This window comes from Crinia signifera, chromosome 6 (genome assembly GCF_055691185.1).
Source record: "Crinia signifera chromosome 6, ASM5569118v1, whole genome shotgun sequence".
NCBI lineage: Eukaryota > Metazoa > Chordata > Amphibia > Anura > Myobatrachidae > Crinia > Crinia signifera.
This window is the reverse complement of record NC_139222.1, coordinates 85,295,701-85,319,824: the sequence shown is the minus strand read 5'-3', so window position 1 is coordinate 85,319,824 and position 24,124 is coordinate 85,295,701. Positions and strand designations below refer to the sequence as shown.

Below are 24,124 nucleotides of genomic sequence, written 5' to 3'. Positions count from 1 at the left end.
GATTTGAATTCTTTCCAAGAAAGATAACCCAATAATTTGTTGTATAACATACACAGCTTTTACTACATAAATGAACACATGAAAATACTTATTTTACTATTTTAAACAGAAATGTCCAAAAAAAAAAGAAATGTTGCCACTTACCACAATATTAAAAAAATAAAAATTAGTCTAGCTTCTACTACGGACTCAAACTGACTCACAGGGGCAGCTGTACTAAGCCCTTGAGAGAAATAAAGTGGAGAGAGACAAAGTACCAAGCAATCAAAATATGATTACTAATGCTGGGTATACACTAGATGAGGTGCACAAAATACAATAAACGATTTCCCTTGAACTACTCTGCAAACTACAGTACATAGTGCAAACTTACAAAAGACATAATGATATAATGTGCATCATTCGGTCGTTAACGATATATTGGGTATAATGTAGGTAGTGCGGTACACACTGCCCAATGCGCTGAAAATCGTGGACTATATCAATTTGAGCTGCGTGCAAGACCAAGTTAAAGATATGATGATCGACTCACCGGAACGCACACTGGACGGTGCGACAACTTTAAAGTCCAAATCCATTGGAATTGGGTCACATCATTAAAATATTGTCTGATGTGTGGCCAGCTTTACATTTACCAACCACAACAATCTTGCAAACCGTAACACCTAGTTTCAACACTCATAAACCATGTCTTAACCATTCTCTCCAAAAATGAGATATACAAAATAATGCTGGATTATGTATTCATCCAAAATAGTTTGAATGTGCTTTCCATGATGGGAGGGTAATGTCTGGAGCATCAACTGTACCTGATCATCATTTACTATGAGCAAAGCTAAAAATCCACCTAAGTGTTCCAAACTCCTTGAGAAGACCTTTCACCCTACAAGCGCGAACAACATTTAGGTCTGGAGCACAGTAAAGGTGTGTACACACGGTAGATGTGCCTTAAGATCCTATCCACGATCTGATCAGATAGGATCGTGGATAGGATCTTAAGGCACATCCGATTTGCATCCTATCTTGACTATATAGTGCAGATCTGCACTATATAGACAAGGCAGCCAAGACTTTCTGGCTTCCGATACGTGAACGCGCATCGGGATCGGATCGGGATCGCAAGGGTTAAAACCCTTGCGATCTGCATCCGATGGCGATCCGATGTTGACTATATCGTCAACATCGGAAAGGAAATCGGACCGTGTGTACACAGCATAAGTCTGTCCTTTTTCAATCACAGCCTGTAACATGGCAGTTAGGAGCAGATTGGCTGGTAATTTATCTCCACCCACTTTCTCTCTGTCCAAGGTTTAGTACATAGACATCTCAGATAATACTGTATGTTGAAATATATTAAAAAAAAGTTAATGGTTTACAGCCCCACAGCACAGAAAGCTATTCATCCTTGGGTTCCAAACAAAATGATTGGTAAAAGGGTAGCGAGTGTCCTGCTTCTTTTTCTTACATTAACAGAGCCTTCAGACAGTCAGTAACTGGCTGACTACATGCACAGCATTAAAACAATGTAATAATATATTACAAAACCATTAACTTAGCGCAAGTAGAAGTGGGTATTAAAAAAACAGTTCTCATTAGAAGCAAGACACATTACAGCACTTTGTTCTCCCTTTAACGGAGCATTAGAGACACTTTCATTAACGTGTCAAAAAACACTTTCATGCAGGACCAGAACGATGTCCTTAATGCACTGTCCTGCTGAAGTCCATTTAGTTATACAAAGCATCAATACTTCTGGAAGCTGCAGGCAATGTTGAAATAGACAAAAGGCAATGAATTGATCTCTTGTGAGTGTGAATAGGGCAAGTTCCTTCATTTATTGGTTTTATAGACTATTAGCATTAAAACACATTTAAAGACTTTTAGAATCTGCATTAAACACATCAAATAAACAAATGCTTGTACCAGGACTAATTACAGAATATAGCCGAGAATCGTTTTAAGAAAAAAATCAGCAAAAATGACTGAAATGGTAAAGGTGTGCCCCAGACAACAGTGTCTCCCCAAACTGGATTACAGCCACACCTGGGTATCCTTCTTATACTGATCACTACGGTGTTAAGCTGTGTACACACGGGGCCGATAGGGGCTGAAATCGCTGGGAATATGGTCGCTGGCATCCATATTGCCAGTGATGGGAGTGTGCCCTGATGATAAATCGTCAGGTGCGCACTCCCGGTTTCAGCCCCATTCTAATCGCTGCGCCTCCCCCGGCAGAGGTTCCTTCTCATCAGCGACTATCTCTGGTCGCTGATGAAAAGGAGAAACTGGGCAATAAATTGCTAGCAACAGAATATGCTGCGCTATAGAAGAAACTGTAACTTAAATAAATAAATTAATTAATAATGACCACATCAGGGTTAGTGTGCTCCGTCAAATTGGACATACTAGCAATCTCTGGTTTATGAAAAAATAGAAAGTTAGGCAGATGGGGATGGGAAACACAAAATGTGGTGACCCCACACCACAGAGAGATAGTTCAATAGAGGAAGTGTATAGAAATACACCCAGATCTGCTCCCTTCCTGGTGCTCAAACATAAGAGGTACAACATCCTTGGCAGGGGATGGGTGACTCCTCTTCTCCGCCTCTGAACAAATGATAAATGCCCAGGGGATCTGTAGTTCTCCTGAGACGATCAGATCTCAATAGTCAAGGATGGTATCATAAAACAAAGGAGATGAACCAAACATAGTGTAACACTGATCAGGTGTATGCACAAAGGCAGATTTATTTATTTGGCCGGTGCGCAGTATGCTGAAATCAGCGCGATCTATGTGCATTGCAACTTATGCGTGACCCAGAATCAGGCCTACAGGTTTCTTTAAAGAGGCCTCTAATGGACCTGACAGCCATGGGTTCTAGTAGGTTGCAGAAAAAATGGTGCAACAAAGCTGGTAAATATTACACTATATTTTCTAAATGATGATAGTTTGATGCATTTTATGGTGAGAACCATCATAAAGTTGATGGCATCATAATGCACAGACAAAAAGGTAAACTGTATAATAAAAAGCCTTGCTTTATTTTTGTGTGTGGTTTAACCAGATATTAGAGAACATGGCTACAGTATAATAGCTACAGTATAATATACTAATAACTGAATAATGGGTAATGCACATTAGGAGGGTGAAAAGCCTTCAAAGTAATAATTTAATTAAACAGACCTGTTTGAAAAATCAAGGAAAGGCGGAACAATAACATTTACCTGGGTGCGATATGGGGGGGGGGGGGGGGGGGGATACATATTGTTCGAACAAAAACAATGACTTTGAGGACTTAAACTAGCATGCATCAGACTCTATGGCTGCGAGACACACTTACTTCATCACTATTCCACCTGTTTGACACTGTGGGCCGTAAACATTTCATGCACACAACTTCTCGCATGTCCTCAAAGGATGGGTCATGAGGCACCATGTCATAATATGGCAACTGATACTCTTCAACAATACCTAGGAAAGAAGTGTAAATGAGAAATGTTTAATTTAGAACTGAATGCAATGAACTGCCTGAGGTTTAAGTTACAGTGTCCGTATCCGGACTCAATGTGACTTAGGGGGAGATTCTATAAACTAAAAAATGCGGTAAAAACCCCGTTATCGCCGGGTTATCGTGACGGGGGGCATAGGCAGAAAAATGTGACAATGCCCCATAGAAGCCTATGGGCTTCTACCGCGACCCACCGCCGCCCCGGCCTCACCTGTGTCCGGGCAGCACAGTGCTGCCCGGACCTGTGACCTCCTCCTGCCTGCACTATGAGCCTCTTCCGGGTTCAGGGAGGAGGAGAGCCCGGCGCAGCAGCGCTGGTTAAGGGAGGGAGGGGGGAGCCGCCAGGTCCCGATGGGACCCGCTGTCTCTCACCGCAAAGGACAGCTCTTAACGCAAGAGCTGTCCTTTGCCATAATTATAGCATATGTTAAAGCATATGCAATAATTATGTAGGCGATGTGCGGCGGTAAGGGGGCGCGGATGTTAGAGCATCCCCCCATAGGGAGGTATTCAATGTGCCGCCGCTATTCTCGACGGTGGAAACAGCGACGGCTCAATATTCAATGCTGTCTTTAGCGACAGCATTAAAGCGGGATCACGGCAGAACGGGCCCGACTTCAGAAGCTGTCGGGCCCGTTCTGCCGATAACGGCCGTGTAACGATCTGAATGATTATGGTTCTCATCAGTCCAAATGATTACAACTGAGCAGTTTCACCAAGCCACCAGTAAAGCTACGGAGACAACTCAAGAGCCTAAAACACATGGAAGCATACAACACACCTGTGTTATCAATGAGGGTACCCTAGGTAAGTGATGCTTTTATTCCTAGCTGCCTGTAAGTGCAGATTTCAAACGAGCAATAATGAAACATAGATAAACTAAGATATTCAGAGCAAAGTAAATGCAGAGTGTACGATTCACTTGAGGGCAATGCTGTTATTTAAGGAGTGGAGTGATTATCTGATGACTGCACATATATGAAGGTCACACTGCGCATGTGCCAGGGTTCTTTTGCAGTGCCACTGTAAGGATTTATTTGCAAAGTGATTGACAGCCAGGGACTGGGTGGGGATGGTTATGGGGAGTTGTACTAGTATATTTTTGCACATTCACTGCGTACAGGACTGCAGCCACCAATGCATTATGCCTACATCTCTGAATCATGCCCAGTGTTCTGTCTTTAAAATATAAACATTCAAAACCGAAAAATTAGGTCAAGGAATTATGTGTATCTTTTTGTTATTTGTTAAACAAGAGTTTTTACCGTGACATTGCCGGCACATCCTTTCAGTAGCGACCCCACACCATTCACTCTGACACACATAAAACTCACCCCCAGTGATGCAGCGACGGGTCATTTCCCAAATGATTAAGCTAAAGCTATAGATGTCAGCCATTATATAAGCTTGGAAATGGTTCTTATTCAAACTTTCATCTAGAACCTCGGGTGCCATGTAACGCTTTGTGCCCACACGGGTGTTCAGGGGAATATCCACTTCATGGGTATCACTGGCAAGAAAAGGAAAGTAAGGCAATGACTGGCTGAGGTTTCTCCCAGGGACATTGTATTAGAAGATTACTAATACATACCTCCCATCATGATCCTCTCCAGGAGGGACACGATGCTCTATTCCTGGACTTCCCTCTTAATTTATGATGGCCATCACCTGTGGTGAAACACCTTTCTTATCCATTAACCGGTTTAAAACAGGTGATGACAATCAAACTAACAGGGAAGTCCAGAAGTCGAGCATTGTGTCCCGCCTGGAATGGTTCAAGATGAGAGGTATGCTAATGGAACTTCTTTTTCCTCAACAACGAAGACATTTTATAAAGCTTACAACACAGGTAGTGACCAATAATTAAATATAGAAACACTAAGTGGTGAGGATATCAAACACTACTATCACATACATAGAAATAACATTGCCTGTATTCGTGGCAAAAAAAAGTAAAACAATACTTATGGGAAATCTGCACTAATAAATAACACAGAGGAAAAATCAGTCTACTTTCTCATTGAGAAATCCTATTAATAATGTCTCCACGCCTCTTAAGTAGAAATTTGCTGCTAGAAATAAGGTGCGTACACACAGGGGCGATTATTGAAAATATCTCTGGAAATAGCGAGCGACCATATTGCGCGTGATGGGAGTGTGCACCGGCGATATATCGCCGGGTGCGCGCTCCCGTTTTTTCCCCCGTAGTGATCGCTAGTCGCAGGAACATGCTCCTGCGACCAGCTGATTTCCACTGCCAGGATCCCCCGGCAGTTTCTTTTTCATCAGCGACCATCTCTGGTGGCTGATGAACAGGAGACACAGAGTAATACATCTCCCCCGAGTGTACACAGCTATAAACACACAAGCATCTTATCCTTGAGGACACAGTAAAAGGATTTGTTCCTCCAGTGCAAGCAACTGCAAATGTACATGATCAGGTGTGATTGTGTGATATACACAATACAACCAGATGCCAAACTGCTCAGTGTAATTCTCATGCATTCAATACATCTTCATCTACATCTGCTTGGTTGCCTTGTCTTATGGTGTGTACTTTGAATGATGTTATGCTCCTCAAGCATGTGCACCTACCAGATGCCCTTTTCCCATAAGGTTTTTTCTTTAAAGTTCTGTTGGCCATGGGGCAGTAACATAATGAGCTGTCCTGGGCCACTAATGCTCCTGCAACCCAGCAATAACCCATTTGTAGACATTCTACCCATAATCCTAGCCATTCAGGCCAGTCCAATACTTCAATACATTACCATGCTAGTGCAGTATGTTATTCTCTGAGCCATAACTAGCTTCCCTATCAATGTGCTTTTATTCCTCAGAGCGTGGCAAGCTGATGTACAAAAACTGGAAGCTCGCAGACATATCTAAAGCTACAAATCTCATCAGATTTCCCTTGAACTCTCCCAAGAATGTGATCTGACCCTAGGCTAATTTTTCACTCAATTCACTTCAGATACATCTGATCAGATCTATGATAGTCCCCTGATAGCTTCAGATCAGATGGATCTTTGGTGCAGCAGCTAAGATTTTTTTTGTCAGATGGATCTGAGACTCAAGGTGTGTACACACAGTCAGATGTGCCTTAAGATACTATCCACGATCCGATCGGAATCAGATCGCAAGGCACATCCGATTTGCATACAAGTCCGACTATATAGTGCAGATCTGCACTATATAGTCAAGGCAGACAAGACTTTCTGCCTTGCGATACGTGAACGCGCATCGGAATCGCAAGGGTTAAAAACCTTGCGATCTGCATCCGATTCCAATCCGATGTTGACTATATCGTCAACATCGGAAGGCAAAAAGTACCGTGTGTACACACTATCAGACGTACATCTGATCTAATGGGCCGACGAGTATTCTAAGCGAACCTACTTCCTACTGCAGAGCGCTGTGTGCTGAGCGAGGTGTCCGTGTTCTCCATTGAGAACACTGGCTGTGACCGATTCAACACCTGCATGCAGGTTATTAATCGCTGCCGGATTCAGTCTGGTGGGGCCGCGCATTTAAATAGATTTACATGTGTTTTCAGGCATTTTCTGAGCGATTTTTCTAAAAATACATGAATAGCGGCCTAAGTGTAGGTTCCATAAGGGATCTCAGATTTCCCTTTTTTTTTTAGATAACTCTGTCAGATCCATCTGAATCTGAAGAAAACAGGCCAAATCTATCTAGTGGATGGGGGACTTTAGAGTCCAAACCAATGGCCTACCCTGCAAGGAAACCTCAGTAATGTCGCATGATATTAAAGTGCTGGAATTATTTTTAGACAAGTACCTGTTGAATTTGACTGCGAGTCCCAGGTCAGCAATGCAGCAGGTCCAGTTTTCCTTTATCAGGATATTCTTACTTTTCAGATCTCTGTGAGCAATTGCCGGTTTTCCCTGAGTACCATATATTTCAGTGTGCAAGTGGCATAGACCACAGGCCGCAGAATAAGCCAGTTTGAGTAAGGATCTTGTATCCAGAGTGGCACACTTTAGAAAATCATATAATGAACCATTCTCATGATATTCTGTGATCAGGTACATTTGTGTCCATGAACCAGTCCCTTTAATATCAGCAGCTATGAAACCTGCAAAAGACATGAAATATTAATTTTTATACAGGTCAATAAAGCTAGTCATTTGCAGCGATAATAATACTGTACATAAGCCATTATTTCACAGATAAATTACTAAAATAAGGTATATAAGTGATGTACTAAGTATGGCTGACCGAGCAAATGTAGGATGAACTTCTTTAATCACTCAACAAATTTAAAGGTCCATACACACCGGCCGATTTTGCCCAGCGTGTATGGACAGCAATGATGGGTAAAAAAATAAATAAAAATTCGATGGACTGAAAATCGCTCAGTGGATACGCACGGAGCGATGTTCACAGGGGTGGGCGACTTTCCATACCAAAGCCGTCCACCCCGTCGTTTATTAGCTGGTAATAGCAGCACATAAGCACTCATCGCTGGGCCGTACACGCTAGGCGGCTTTTGAGCCAACAAAACTGAGTTGCTTTCAGCTCAAAATCACCCAGTGTGTATGGGCCTTTAGACTCAACATGGTACATAAAGAGGACTACATACTTACTAGCTGAAGTTCCCCTTACCTAGAATATTTTCATGTCGCATAAGCACAGTTTGATAAATTTCCGTCTCTCTGAACCAACTGGCTTCTTCAGCAGTGAAAAACACCTTCACAGCCACTTTTTCGCCTCTCCACTTTCCCATCCAAACCTCGCCATACCTTCCCTTTCCTATTTGTTTCACCATCTGGATCTGCTTAGCGATTGTTCTCTGGACCTGCAAAGACAAAAGGAGTATTTCACTAAACTCTCTATCATAACGGTAGTGAAATATCCAAGCAAGTAGGAGATCATTGTAACTTACCAACAGAGGGAGCCCTGATCCACTACCAGAACTCTGCGACAGGTCAATGAGAGCTTTTAATGACTCCCCGGATGGTATAAATGCCTCATCTTGTTCCAAATCTCTATTATAGAGCATTCTCTGAGATGTCAGTTTATGCCTGTAAAATACATATTATTTATAAATGTTCTACTGTACAACACTAATAGCTCACGTGGTAGGACCAAGTTTACTGCATACACAGGTATAGGATTAGTAATTATTGGCAAATTTGCATCTATTTTAAAATGGTCATCAAAAATTATTTGAGCAAATAAATAAAAAAAGTGATGCTTGGTACAAATTGTCATGATCTTTTTTTTTCTCCTCTAAAGAAACTTTTTTCAAATTAATTTCAAGTAATGTTCCAATATTTTAAATGTAATGCATTTTCCCAACTACTAATATTTGTTGTTTCCTAACTGACACTTTAATTTAAGCATTTGTGAAAATACCTTGCAGAATTTTTATACAAATTCACTGCACCATGATCCATTTCAAATAAATCTTTCCATTCATTGCACACTACATTTATATTATACAAATATATATATATATATATATATATATATATATATATATATATATATATATATATATATATATATATATATATATATATATATATATATAGCAAAATGGGGGTACCCTTTCTGCGCTCAAGAGAGTGGAAGCAGCACCTCTGGGGGGTCCTCTGTTAGGCAAGACCCAGAATAGAAATGAGAAAAGGAGGGGGTTTTCCAGAGGGCGCTAATCAATAACAATCAGGTGCAGATCGGTTTATACCGTTTAATATAAAAGTGGTAAAAATACCCTTATTTGGGGTATCACAAATATATCAGATATACACATATACATAAAAACTGCTTAATACAAAACAAGGCACATATGCTTGTACAGGTTCGCATGAATAATGTTCGATTCAGTGAGAAATGGCCCAACGCGTTTCGTCAGTTCCTGACTTCATCAGGGGCAGAGAGCATAGCCAGTAGACACTATACGTGTCCTATATCAAATAGAATCTGAAGGCATAGATTTCATAGTATAATCCGATGATTTTTCAATATTCGGGATCAAACAGAGGTGTCTCTTAAGTATCACAGCAGGTAGTTCAAAGATAAAAGTCACAGCAGGAAATTTGAATAGATATCACAACAGGTAATCCTGATGTATAATCTCATCAGTATATAGAGATCCTAGAATAGCAGCCTGCAGCAGGGTATCACCAAAGTGATACCCTGCTGCAGGCTGCTATTCTAGGATCTCTATATACTGATGAGATTATACATCAGGATTACCTGTTGTGATATCTATTCAAATTGCCTGCTGTGACTTTTATCTTTGAACTACCTGCTGTGATACTTAAGAGACACCTCTGTTTGATCCCGAATATTGAAAAATCATCGGATTATACTATGAAATCTATGCCTTCAGATTCTATTTGATATAGGACACGTATAGTGTCTACTGGCTATGCTCTCTGCCCCTGATGAAGTCAGGAACTGACGAAACGCGTTGGGCCATTTCTCACTGAATCGAACATTATTCATGCGAACCTGTACAAGCATATGTGCCTTGTTTTGTATTAAGCAGTTTTTATGTATATGTGTATATCTGATATATTTGTGATACCCCAAATAAGGGTATTTTTACCACTTTTATATTAAACGGTATAAACCGATCTGCACCTGATTGTTATTGATTAGCGCCCTCTGGAAAACCCCCTCCTTTTCTCATATATATATATATATATATATATATATATATATATATATATATATATATATATATATATATATATATATATATATATATATATATATATATATATATATATATATATATATATATACACACACACACACACACACACACACATATACATATACACACACACACACCAGGGACGTGCAGTGAGTACCAGAGCCAGGTTTGCACACAATATATGAGCTCATGGGTACATGCTGGCATTATACACATGTGCAGCAGTGTGTACTGCTGGAGATTTGCTGAGTTTTAATAAGAGATGTGCAGAAAAGGTAGCCAGGCGAGGCACTGCCTCCCCTGCCATAGACTTGTTACTCCAGTGTTTTGACTAGAAAAATTATTACAATAATAAAAATAAGATATTTTTTATTGATTCTTTGGATTTTTGACATACTTAATAAACTCAGAACTCCGGCATACACGTTAGTATGACAGGAAAGGCTGTGCCTCACCCCACCGCACGCCACTGATACACACACACACACACAAAAAGGAGAAGCGGTGACGAATGGGCAAAAGCAAAACTTAAGTGAGGTTATTTAGACTATAAATTGTATATAAAAAAGGAGCGAGGGGGAATTGGCGTATGCAGGGGGGTCACTTAAATACTGACAGGGCGAGTTGTGACAGCGAGCAGGCAGCACTGCTCTCTGTCACATCTCCCTTTGACATTAAATACACCCCTTAGATGGCGTAGCAGGGGTTTTAAAAATGTTGGTGTTAATTTAGCGTAAATAAAATGCTTTTTTGCAATTTTATCTGTCCATTGTTTTTTTCGGGGAATTCCATTAAATCTATTTTTTTGGAGGTTAAATTTAACCGTATCCACATGTTTCCGAAAGAGCGGTCAAGAAAAAATGGTAAGTGAAACAAATCTCTGCTGATAGTGCCACCTACCAGGGACAACTAAATGAACCCCCATCGCAATCAGATACGGTAATTTACCACGGCTAATCGAATTCCCCTTCTATATTGCAAACTACTAGTGCAGAACGTCAAAAACATATTATAGCCATCGAAACTAAAAAAAAAATATTAAACTTTTTTTTTAGATCTTCTATACTTTGCTTCACAAAATACATTTAAAATTGTAACATTTATATACTTTTAAATTACTTGACATTATATATATATATATATATATATATATATATATATATATATATATATATATATATATATATATATATATATATATTAATTGTCATAGTAGACAAGCTTGCATCAATAAGAATCTTACTTGTAGACACAGGGGATAAGGATGAAGATCATCATGATTAATAAGCAGACCACAATGGATATTATAAGAGCAAGGAGGTGTGCACTTCTGCCAAAAATTCCTTCTGCAAAGATAAAGCATGAGTTAGTCACACTTATTAGAAACCAAGTGTAGTGCATTTATATTTACACCATTAAAAATTTGAATTTTGTTCCCATTTTCAAAGTTTAAAGACTATGAAAGTCTGCCGGTACTATGTACCTACTGAGCTATTCTATATAACTCAATTACATTGTTCAAGCTACTGGCGATAATAAAGAATGGACATAAAGATAAGCAAGTGCTTCGTAGAAAGTAAAGCTGGGTATACAATATAAGATGTTTACCTAACCCGGCATCAGAAAGTGCAGAGGGGCTATGCTACAGTACATTCTGCTGCATGGTCCTCACCAACGACATCGCCCTTCCTTCCTGCATGCAGTGTAGGAACAATAAAGGAGGTTGTGGGAGCACGCATCCTCCTAGTGGGTACCCACTACATAAAATTCCCCGATATGTTAGACCAATCCCATGGACCAGGTGACTAATCATCCAGTGGTGTACCAAGATTAAGAGTCGCCAGGTACTGTACATTCCCAGACATATCGTGGAGTATCAGAATTAAAGGCGCTTTTAGCAAAAAGTGTCAAAAAGTGCACAGAATGTATCAACTGGAAAGGAGAATGAGCTCTCGCATGGCAGATTGTGTATAGAGCCCACTCTACAGGTGTCTGACAGAATATATTACAGGTATTTAATAGAAATATATTCCTCTTCTAAACTGAAAATGTAGCGTGTTTTAAGGTATATGGTGTTGGCAATATAGAGGTGACAAACTAAGAGGTTATGCATTTGTTTTTAAATACAAGCCCTGATCTAGATTGGTCTAGCTCCTATTGTTTATTGTACGCAGCATTTTATAGGTTAAGCAATATACTGATGAATTACTTTACCTGGTCTCCCATTGGGGGGCAAGGTGGGCTGCAAATTTTTATTGCAGAAGTCAGTCCGGCAGCACTCTATCGTCCTTCGTAACTGGGCGTTAGGAGAATCCTGTTTGCAATAGAATAAAAGGAGTATTTATAGTCTTACATGATAACCATGAGTTTATAACGAGGTTATTTTACTGTGGTAGCCATCAAGAGAAATTCCAACCTAAAATATACATTTATGCAATGAACCTTTCTAGTTTGCTTGTGCCCTTCCATTTACACTAGATCTCATTTGGACATATGACTCCCAACAGTACACAATGGGCAATATTCAATGAAAATTTTGACGATGTGCAGCGAATCCTGTTTAGGATTCGCTGCACATTCGCCACTGCCCGCCGCGTTCCGGAGCCTCGCCGGCTTAAGTATTCAACGAGTCAGGTGCTCACTGCCACTGACCGGCGAATTTTAACTCCTGCGGCGATGCCGCAGAGAGCCTGAGGACGGCGGCAGGCAGGGAGATGGAAGTCTCCCTGCCTGCCACAGAACGTTTGTGGGGGGGAGGTGGGCTCCCCGGGAGCCAGGCAGCACAGGCTGCCCCCCCGGGATAGCCAACAGGGGACCGGGTATTCACTACACCTGATCGTGCATATTTAATGATCGGGTGCAGTGAATATATGAATATCTAATGAGCGGCTCGGCTCCCAGCCCCCTGCTGGCTGCTCTGTGTAAAAAAAAAAAAATAATACTTTTTTTTAAATTAAATATACCATATATACTCGAGTATAAGCCTACTTTTTCAGAACATTTTTAATGCTGAAAAAGCCCCCCTCGGCTTATACTCGAGTGAGGGACCCCGCTTGAGTCAATAAGTTTTCCCAGTTTTTTTGTTGTAAAATTAGGTGCCTCGGCTTATATTCGAGTCGACTTATACTTGAGTATATACGGTATATTCATGTGCTTACAGCACATGAATAAAAATAGCATGCCCCTCCTCAGAATAAAATTCCTGATTTTTTTACACCAAATGTAAAAAACAAAACACTTTATTTTAAAAGTTCACATTCCACTTCACCATAAAAAGATAGCGATTGCTACTCCGTGAATCATGGCGATAAAAACCTTGAAATGTATTCGCCATCTGGTCATTGAATAGGGTGATTCACCGTTTTAGTAAAAAAAAAAAATCTCCTTACAGCACGAAAATAGCACAAAATCGCCATAAAACATGGCGAATCAGCCACATTAAATACTGCGCAATGTCTTCCAAACTGGAAACTGTGATCTCTAAAGGCAACCATACACTATGTAACTTCTCTGAAGGAAGAAGTCACATACGAGATGCCCCTTTAACTGCCCGGTAGTGGGACACATACAATATATCATATGTATGTATATATAATATAATGTATGCAATTCCGTTCTCCGATGCCGTGAGGTTGGCAGAGTCGCCAAGGGTTCGGACAGATTGTCCGAACCCTTTGGCATAAGGTCTGGTATTTCCAGCATTTATATTAAACAGGTAGTACCAGTCTAATTAGATAAAACAACTGGAGAACCTTTGCAAGCAAGATAAAATTATAAGTTTTATAGGATTTTTATTTAGGAGTTTGTTTTAGAGTTTATCAACCTACCTGAAATCTGTATTTCTATGAAGACTTAAGAAAGAGTGCTGGTCTCAAACTATAAAACTATAGGACGACTGAAATGCTTAGTAAAAGGCTCTTGGCTTACAGGTCTACATAGCATTATAACACATAGGTGGGATTATACAGTTCCAACTCCCACACCTGTTAACTTGTACATGCAGTATTTTACCTTGCATTGAAAATCGGAGCCTTCAAGCTTCATACAGCCAGACGTTAGTGAGATTTCGCCATGATCATCTTCTTCAATTATTGCAAAGCAATGGCCATTAGTTCTGCAATATATCCATTATACATTGATTATTAAGCAGCTCAACATAAAATACTGAAACAAGTCACGGACAGTTTCAAATAGGAAAAAAAAAATCACAATCTAGTTGATGCAGTATTTGTTTTATCAAGTATGGATTTCTATAGATTTCATTTTATTTCTCAGCCCGATCCATCAGAATCGGGTGAAATCGGCCCAAATCACATAATTGTATGGTGGCCTTTGGTGATAAGGAGGTCTCGTAATCAAGGTTGGTGGGCCAATGTATTTTTTTTGGCCAAAAATTATGCTAAGCACCTCAATTTTGCTCCATGCTAGACTGCAGAGTTTACTATCATTATTCTGATCAGCAGCATACTATTTTCTATTATGCGTTATATAAAACAAACATTTTGAGCTCATTTTAAAAAGTCACCTCCCAAGTCTCTATCATGAAACTGCCAGTGATTGCAAACCACTTCTCAACTGTAAATTATACAGAATTGTGAACACCACTGGACACTTGCATAACTGCGTATTAGTACAAGTGTTTCCATTTTTTTTCTTTACCAAGGTACAGCACCACAGCAGTGATTAAAATAGTATCATTATTGCAATTCTTTTCCAGAGATTATCATATAGAAAATCTGAGTAATCAACCAAACAATAAATCAGCCCAGTCCAAAGTGAGCCAAATAAAAAGAGTTCTAGAAATCTGAGTAAATCTGGGTCATTTGTGGATCTTTAAACCAGATAATACTAGTACTATACACTAGATGGCAGCATATGCTGTATTTTGAAATCATGTGTAGCAAGCATTCCCAGCCTTGTTCCTCTCAAAGCACACTAAAGGTGCCCAGGCACTAGTGCGATTTGGGTGCTTTTCACACGATTTCGACAAATCAGGCCAATACATTGTGTGAAACGTATCAAATCTTATGCCCTTTACTTCCGATTTGATACACAGTCCGTGTGCATCGGGTCAGATCTGGAGATTAAGCACTGCTGGAACAGGGATTTCTCATATAACCGGCCTGTGAATGGGATCGCATGCGATACATCGTATGCAGTGACTGCATACAATGTATCAAATGTGATCCAATGGTAGGGAAGCCGCCGTATAGCTGTCGGACCATTTGAAGAGGCATCTTTATTTTATTTTTCTGCTCATCTATGCTATTTCCGGCTCTGCAAAATCCTTGTGGCACCATATAAATAAATAAGAATAATGATATTCTTATCCAGGCCTCTGCACAGATAATTAATTCAAAGTAACTGAGGTACAGATAAAATCACCTGTGCTCAAGCATGGATATCACAAATACCTAGAGAACTGAGGTTGGTATGCTTGATGTACAGTAAGGACTTAAGTCACAATAGGTATTTGGTCTCTTATATATCAAATATGGACGGACTATTACTATGAGTTGGTGGTACTGTAGGTATCGTCCACAACATGATTCAGGGCTAGCAGCAGAGATGCTGATAGAAGAACAGGTCAGTGCTGCAAAACTATTGGGCCCGATTCAGATCCAGTTGCAACGACTATGCAGCATCAAACTTTTTCAGTGACAGAACTGAGGTATAACAAAGGTACATAGACTGGAAGTGGCTCCTTGGCTGCACAGTAACGTAGCTATGCAGGCCACATTCCTAGACACGCCCCTAAAGTGGTCACGCCACACCTGCATATTTACAGACACATCACATTACCTCTCCGAAATGGCCTCTTCCAATCACTGAGTCCTCAATGCGAGCAGTTTAGCACAGGAACATTGGCACATGTGCATTGGGACCGTTGCAAGACCATAGAATCAGACACATTACTAAAAATACTTCAGTAAGTAATAATGTAAATGTGATATGCTTAAGGAGACTTACATGCACGTGTTGTTTGTAGCATCTTCCGGACAATACCCAAAACAATAACAGTTTAAGAATGGCAGTGTGTCCTCTGGTGCCAACGTGACCCCATTCTCCAGCTTCTTAGGGTCGGAGTTTGATTTTATTCCAGTTCTGTGCGGCATGATGTCAAAATTCTGACCTGCATGAATCAAGCAGGAGAAAGAACAATGTTTAGTTGTGGCAGAATGTGTTTTTTGTACAACACTGACACTCACACTGAAGACATCACACCTGCATAAGCAATTCGGTAGCCATCACATTTGTAATTTTCTTCATGCATAGTGTATACAGCATTGGCTCAAAGACAACAGTGCAAATTACACACCTTACACTTTAGTTCTTTTGATTTGTAATTCATGGTTTCAATAAATGACCACGTTACACCAACGTCGGGTAGTTTTCGTTAAGTCTTAATAACTTATTTTCTACTTTACAACAAAGTAGAGTAGGTCAGACTGTAAGGGGCTACATGTGAAAGTTCCCCAGGCCACCTTTGGTAATAACGTGTCCCACTACTGCACTAGAAACTGTTTCAACAATCAATTGTTGCCGTTTTAGGAAAAGTATGCTGGCAAACGGCCATTTTCACACGTTTGTCGCTGTAACTGTGGAGCCTCACTACTAGTAACAAGAGCAACAAGATGAGGAATGTCATTTTGTTGCAATTACTCCTAACTACACACACATTTCCTAGCAATTGCATGGACACCACAAGCAGGCTGGGCCTCTCAACGCACGTGTGCATCTGCAACCGTATAAAACAAAAGGACTAGCTTGCAGGACACGAATATTGGATGGTTTATCTGATTAGACTGAAACTAGTTTTACCGCTGTTACAGCTGCAACAGGAAGGATTAGGTAAATTGGCCTCATTACATAGTAATGACTTCTTAGGTTATTTAATGAAGGGAAAACACTAATTTCTTCAATTACTCGAAAATCCTCTATGCTGATAAATTGCATAGCACTGTACATTAAGTATTAACGTGCAGTTTCTCAACAGGAACACCAGACATTACGAATACTTATAAAAAAAAAAAAAAAAAGCAGAGGCAAGCAAAACTACGGAGAACACAGACCAATAATTATACAGGTAGGAATATTACATGATGGGTGAAATACTGCTAACAGGGGGCATCATGCACAAGCAGTGAATGGTGGACGTTGTATTAAGTTACATTTATAGTGGGTTCCAAGCGGTTATGCAGAAAGCACTATACTTCTATATACTGTAGCAATGTGTGGTTACACACCTTTGGCCGTGATGCTACTCAGGTGGGCCAAAGACGACTAGGGAAGACACAGGAATGTGGTGAACATGAGGATGTATTGCTGGAAATTTGGTGAAAATGAGGTGGATGCGCTGACTGAGGGCATACAATGGGCATCGGTCTGTTATGGAGCACTTATTAGATTGACCCATTTTTTCATCATACAGCTTACACCTATTTACATTTATACAGTAACACATCAATATGACTTCACCACCTGGAAAGGAAAATATGGACATCCATATCATAGAAGTTGGCTCACCTTAAGCCCTGTACATACAAGGCGATATAATGAGCTTTATCTCTCATTTTGGCACTCCTGAGCAATACCGTTCATTATATTGCCCAGTGTGTACACTATTCACCGACGATGTGCACTCCCTCAAGTTGTCGATGACACCCTTTGTTGTCAGTGCATGTACAGATAAGTGAGGGCAAGGTTAATAAGGGCCACGTTGCACAATGTATGGACCTGCTCCCCTTCGCCATAACTATACTGTTAACATTATTTTTGTGCATATCGTTTAGTGTGTACCCACCATATAAGTGATGGCTAACCTTGACACTCCAGCTGTTGTTGAACTACACATCCCAGCATGCCCTGCATCAGCGTTAGCATGGCCAAATAGAAAAACTGTAGCAGGGCATGCTGGGATGTGTAGTTCAACAACAGCTGGAGTGTCAAGGTTAGCCATCACTGTACTACATAATTAATTATGATTTTTTCTGTACATGCAGTCATATCCTGACTTTAGATGCACAGTACAAAGAGTAAAGTTTTATACACAGACAGAACAAAAAAAAAAAAAAAGGTTCAAATTCCTCTGGCAGTTTGAGGAGATCAAGCAGACAGGTTTTCCAGACATACTGAAATTCATTTGAAAATACTCCTTTTTCCTGCTGCAAGCATTTCCTCAGTACAGTGTTTCATTTGGACATGATGAGAACATTCAGCCTTAAGTCCTAATGCCAGGCGCTGAGCATGCAGCCAGTTATGCTCTGTAAACATTGTCACAACCACATCCATGGGATACCAGATAATATCCACTCCTCCAGCATCAGGATTTCACATCGCCAGACAGTTTTAAAATAAACATTCCAGTTTTGGCAAAAATGCTCAGTAAAAGCCAAGATGAAAAATTATCCAACTCTACTATACAGGCTTGAAATGAAATTGTGATTATAATCTGTCCTACCACACCTCTTGACATTCATCTTGGCATAATAATGAGACATGTTATACCCAACAGCACATAACGCACCAGTATTAAATCGGCTTGCTAATATGCAATGCATACCACCGCCATCTTTGTACATCTAGAGTTTCAGCTGCAGCTGGGTGGGAACCCCCAATTGGTCACCCCATAGTCTTATAAACAGATTTATAAAAAAAATCATCTTTGGTTTCGAGAACACATTTTAACTAGAGTTCATTCTAGCTCCCGCCATCTTTGAAAACCCATGCAGCTCCTCTTCCCTGCCTGGGGTGTCACTGTCTTCTGTGGTGTTTCTAGCACAGGTCTGGTTTGCATATCAGTGCTGATATACAGACCACACTGTGCGAGAAGCACTTAAGCAGACCGCGACACCCCAGGCACGGAACAGGAACTGCATGGGTTTTCAAAGATGGGTGCTAGGATGAACACTATTAACTACTTAAAAATAATATTCTGATATCCCCCATTGGATTAAATGTAATATACACAATACCTGCCTCCAAACATGACCCATTATTGGTGGAACAAAATCTTGGACTTCCATCTTAGTTTATGATGGCAAATCGCCAGTGTTGAATCATTATTATAAATTAAAATAAACTAGTAAAAAGTCTGTCAAAATGATGGCTTCTGTGACAGGTTTTAGCCCACAAACTTCTCCACCACCACCACCACCCCCTATCTGCGCCTACCTCCAATATCAGTATCTGCGCCTACCTCCAATATCAGTATCTGCGCCTACCTCCAATATCGGTCTTAAATAGATAAATAGATAGTTCAAAACAGGTGACCCAAACCATGAGGAAATTTCAGATGGACAAACATGACCCATTTCAGGAGGGAAATGCCCTCTAGGTGCCCCAGGCCCCCCAAAGCCTTAATCCGACACTGAGCGGGAGTCATAGTGTCATAGTGTCCCAGATTTGCGATTTAGAAGTACATGTAATGATAGCAGCTGTAGAATCGGTATCTTTGCATTAACGTTTTGCTGCATTAATGATTATTATTCTTTATTTATATGGTACCACAATGGTTCCACAGTGCATAACAAAGGACCTAAACAGTATAAAGGCCACAGGAAAAAAAATGGCTTATTACAAGTACAAAATGTTGCAGTTCACGGGCATTGTTCATAAACATTGCTGCATCGGCCGTCATAATACTGAAATAAGCAGCAGGGTGGCAGACCCCAAGGGTTAGGTTCTATTGTATGAAGTAGATGATGGTGTAAGGAAAGGAAAAATAGGTTTAGGCACCAGTGTTGGAACTTGGTGTTAGGCTGCATTAGGGGGGTTAGGGTAAGGTGACGCTATAGGGCGAGGGACTAGGTTTAGGCATTAGCGGGGAGCAATAGGGTCAAGCTGCGGGTTGACCATTGTCGGGACTCCCTTCTCCGAGATGCCGATGTTGGTATACTGACCGCCGACATCCAGAATATCAGTTATCCGTATGTATGAGCCCCTCACAAATTTAGTGGCTAACGGAGTCTCTGTCTAGAGCCCCGTACACACGGGGGGAGATATATTGCTCAGCAATATATTGCCCAGTGTCTCCTTTGCATCAGCGACCAGAGATGGTCGCTGATGAAAAGGAACCTCTGCTGGCGGTGCCGCAGAGGTAATTAGCTGGTCGCAGCAGCTTGCTCCTGCGACCAGCGATTAGAAAGGGGCTGAAAACGGGAGCGCGCACCCGGCGATTTATCGCCGGGGCACGCTCCCAATCACTGGCAATATGGTCGCCAGCGACCATATTCCCAGCGATTTCAGCCCCTATCGCCCCCGTGTGTACACAGCATAGGAGTAAACCTAGCAGTCGTTACTGCTGCTGTCTGCTTTCAGTCATACCTTTCTGGGCCTGAATGCCTTACTAATTACATCACACCCACTGCCAATGATAGCGCACCCTCTTTGCTGCCAATGCATTGTACTGTGAGAGGCTTATCACACCACAATTAGACTGGCAGGAGAGCTCTTGGGAGGCGATACAGGGAACAGAGGGAAAAGGTGGCAAACAATGAAGCATTCAGCACTGCATTATCGCTGCCAGCACATAAATGCCACTTGTGTTTATATTTATAGTCCGTTGCGTTCACAGTGCGTAACAGTTAAATAAATCTATGGAATATTTGGATATTAATACATGTATTTCCACAATAGGGTTGTAAAGCAAAACTAGAAAATGCATCAGTACTGAAAGACTGTAAAGAGTTCAGCTAATTGCATATAATTGCATTTAACATATAAATAAATGAAACAACGGCTAAAAATAAACTGAGCCGAATGTTGGACTTGATCCTTCCTAAGGATGTAAAAGACAACATAACCTGTCGCTGGAGACAAATTATCTTCTCATGGCTAGACAATGTATAGACAAGAAGATTGCTCGGGTAGTGCGGATCAATAAGCCTTAAGACTTTGTCTCTTAATTCCAAAAAGGCGAAACAAACACTTATCAGTGCTAGCGATACTATCAGTTGCTGGATTTCAGAACGTATCATCCATGTGCATATTCCCAACTCCAACACAAACATCTAAAAAAACGTAGTTAGAATGTACAAAAAAAATTAATAAATAAAAAGATTAACGAGCACAAACAGCGACAAAGGAAGTGACGGAGGATAAAACGTATACATGTTGGCAATGTTCTCAGCCATTCCAAAAACAACACACAACACTTTGTAAGTAGAGTGAATAAAGGGAAATACAATTACAAAAAGGTGAAGAGAGATGAAAGAGTATTAACACGTTTAAGTTAAAAGAAAACTATATGGAGCATGAGCATGTGGCAAAGGAATTCTGTAGAACTCCGTATATAACTTGTCTCCACATGTGGGTTTTTTTTTTCCCCTTCTTGTTTTATTGCCTCAGCAGTCACAAAGGAGTCTGAGGTCTGGCAATGCGTACCGAATCAGCCTTTTCCCCAACCCTTGCTTTTATTTCATTTCTTGTTGTTTTCTTAAGTGAATAGCTTTGTCCAATGCGGTCTCTCCCAGACCCCTCCCTGCTACGGCTCTACCTTGAGTTCGGACTGTCCTCAGAGGGTAATTGCCTCCAGCCTCTAAATTGCTCTGATAATCCACAGCAAACTGCAAATGAATAGTCATTAGCATGGGCCAGCTATGAAAGCACCAAATACTAATCAGTCATTCTAAAACAGGGATGGGCTCTCCAGCTGTTGTTGAACTACTCATCCCAGCATGCCCTGCAACAGTTTTAGCATGGCCAAACAGAAAGAACTGTTGGAGGGCATGCTGGGATATGTAGTGTTCTGTAAGGGAATGCTATATCTGTTGCAGGGTAGGCTGGGATATGTCATTCCAGAGCAGGTATAGTACAAACCGGTTGCATTCTCTGGTTATAGACTGATCTATAGGGGTCTCATAAAACTGATTAATTGCTATGGGAAACTTCTCCATATATGTCTCTTAAAGATTTGATACATCTCCACCGTCTTTGTTGCCTCTTGAAGTAGGGCCGCTAGAGTCTCTTGCAGGACACTGGTAGGGGTCCCAAGCATTCATGTTGGATAGGTGCTTTATGAAGAACCACCTTTGCAGCAATCAGTATGCAATTTGACCTACGACTGTTACCTTGAGGCAATTTTAATGTAAGAAAAGGAAACAAATCACACTTCTCTATGTTCCAGATCAGTATACAGCGGAAGTCAACTGCTCCCCCCAATTCTAACTGCCAAACCTGCACAGACAGAATTCCTGACCTGCTGCATCATCATGCAGACATCAGATCAGCTCACAAAATACCTTCCATCACAGGCAATGGTTGCTAGACTTTTAGATCCCATCCCGTCTTTGTAAGGTTATTTCCATGCACTAAATTAAAACCATGTGTTTAAGTTATTGCCTTTGTGATTTCTCGTCCTACAAATAACTGCACGGAGGCCGGCTTGGACAATGTTTTCAGTACTGTGCCATGCTCAACTAACATAATACATGACTCAAGAAGCAGAAAAAGAAGAGTGCGGGTTTACAAGAACTTTCAGAATGTCAAGGGGGAAAAAGGGTGTGTGAAACTAATAATTTTCTTTTTGTGTGTGTCACAGGTGAAGTACAAGACTAAGCAAATAAACCATATTTTAGAAGTTGAACAAGTGCGCATTTATGTTTGTCAAGGTGATAAAGCAAACTTTTCTGTGGGTCTGATTTACTTGGCGCCATTGGAAGAACGCTTTATTTTCTTAGTATAAGCTTGAAATGAGACACCCTGGGACCCCTTAACCAAGTGCCATTGAAAACAGATGACTGGCAAAGAAATAGGCCTGGAGACTAGAAGATATCCCTGAAAACATTATGGGCAGAAATGACTGGCTACTTAAAGGAACTGTGGATTTAAATTCAGTCTAGTGTCTTGTGATTAAAATCTATGGTGTATATACACCGTGCTCACACATCAGTGGTGCCAGGTTAACATTTCAACATAAATCAGTTGACAAACACTTGCCAAGTCTACAGGGCTCATAAACCAATCCGATCAGATTGTTTCCTTTACAAGCAATACAGTATATGTTATTGTGAATTACGAGGCAGCACCACCTTAAATGCCATTTTGTAAAAACCACCACATCCGTGTTCGACTGAAAAAAAACGACATCACCCCTCCCTATTTTCCAACCTAACACATTCTAAATGTGTCCGAACCAATAAAAGCATATAAGGGCAAAAGCAATCAAGGAGCGATATCCTGATCTAACTCATTATGAATGATAAATGGTGATCCAGCCAATCAGCTCCTAACTGGCATATGTTTAAAAATGATTGCCTAGATCAACATTTAACATTTGTAGCATGCGATAACAGGAATATCACTCCTTAACCCCTTCACTGGTGTTTTTTTATGGAGAGCTCCCCACAGGGCAGTTTTTTTTTTTTTTGGAGGGCGCTCCCTAAAAAAAAAAAAAAAACCTGCTGTGTCTCCCGAGGCTGGGCAGCGATGCTGTGCACTATATCAGCTGCTGCCAGGCCCTGCCCCCCCCCCCCCCCCGGCAATACATCACGTTAGCAAGTTCACGCCACACACAGCCAGGAGGAATGAGCCGGGGCCGGGCAGCCAGAGCCACGCAGCGGCTGAAGCTGATCTCATCACTAGCTCAGCACAGGGGAGACCGTGGCAATCCAGGCCATTTTCCGGGAATGCCAGTGGCTAGTGTTACCACTGAAGCATAGCCCGGAAAATTTCCTGGATTGCCAGTGATGGGGTTAAAAATCTACCCCTCTATGTACATAAATAAAATAGCCCTTAGATTATGCAGTACCAGATGTCAAAATAAAGCTCTCTCTCCTGGCGCTTTAGACCAATTTTTAATATATGGATCCGCAGAAGACAGATTTACAGGACATGTCAAATGTCTCGAGGGGAAAAAAAAAACATATTTCACTACTTTTAGTAGAAGAAGGATTTATGCTAGAAATTCTCTTAACATGTCATTGAC

General features: G+C 40.8%; 1 protein-coding gene across 2 annotated transcripts in view; it reads right to left on the bottom strand.

Moving 5' to 3' along the window:
• The window catches only part of BMPR1A (bone morphogenetic protein receptor type 1A), an 85,642-nt gene that overhangs the window by 3,152 nt on the left and 58,366 nt on the right, over positions 1–24,124 (bottom strand). For both annotated transcript variants that reach the window (XM_083146354.1, XM_083146353.1), the window contains 9 exons: positions 16,168–16,330; positions 14,209–14,311; positions 12,412–12,511; positions 11,441–11,543; positions 8,416–8,554; positions 8,136–8,328; positions 7,308–7,605; positions 4,844–5,019; positions 3,342–3,472 (listed from right to left, as the gene is read on the bottom strand). In XM_083146354.1, coding sequence (XP_083002480.1) covers positions 3,342–3,472; positions 4,844–5,019; positions 7,308–7,605; positions 8,136–8,328; positions 8,416–8,554; positions 11,441–11,543; positions 12,412–12,511; positions 14,209–14,311; positions 16,168–16,330 — 1,406 coding nt within the window. The remainder of the gene's footprint in view (positions 1–3,341; positions 3,473–4,843; positions 5,020–7,307; positions 7,606–8,135; positions 8,329–8,415; positions 8,555–11,440; positions 11,544–12,411; positions 12,512–14,208; positions 14,312–16,167; positions 16,331–24,124) is intronic.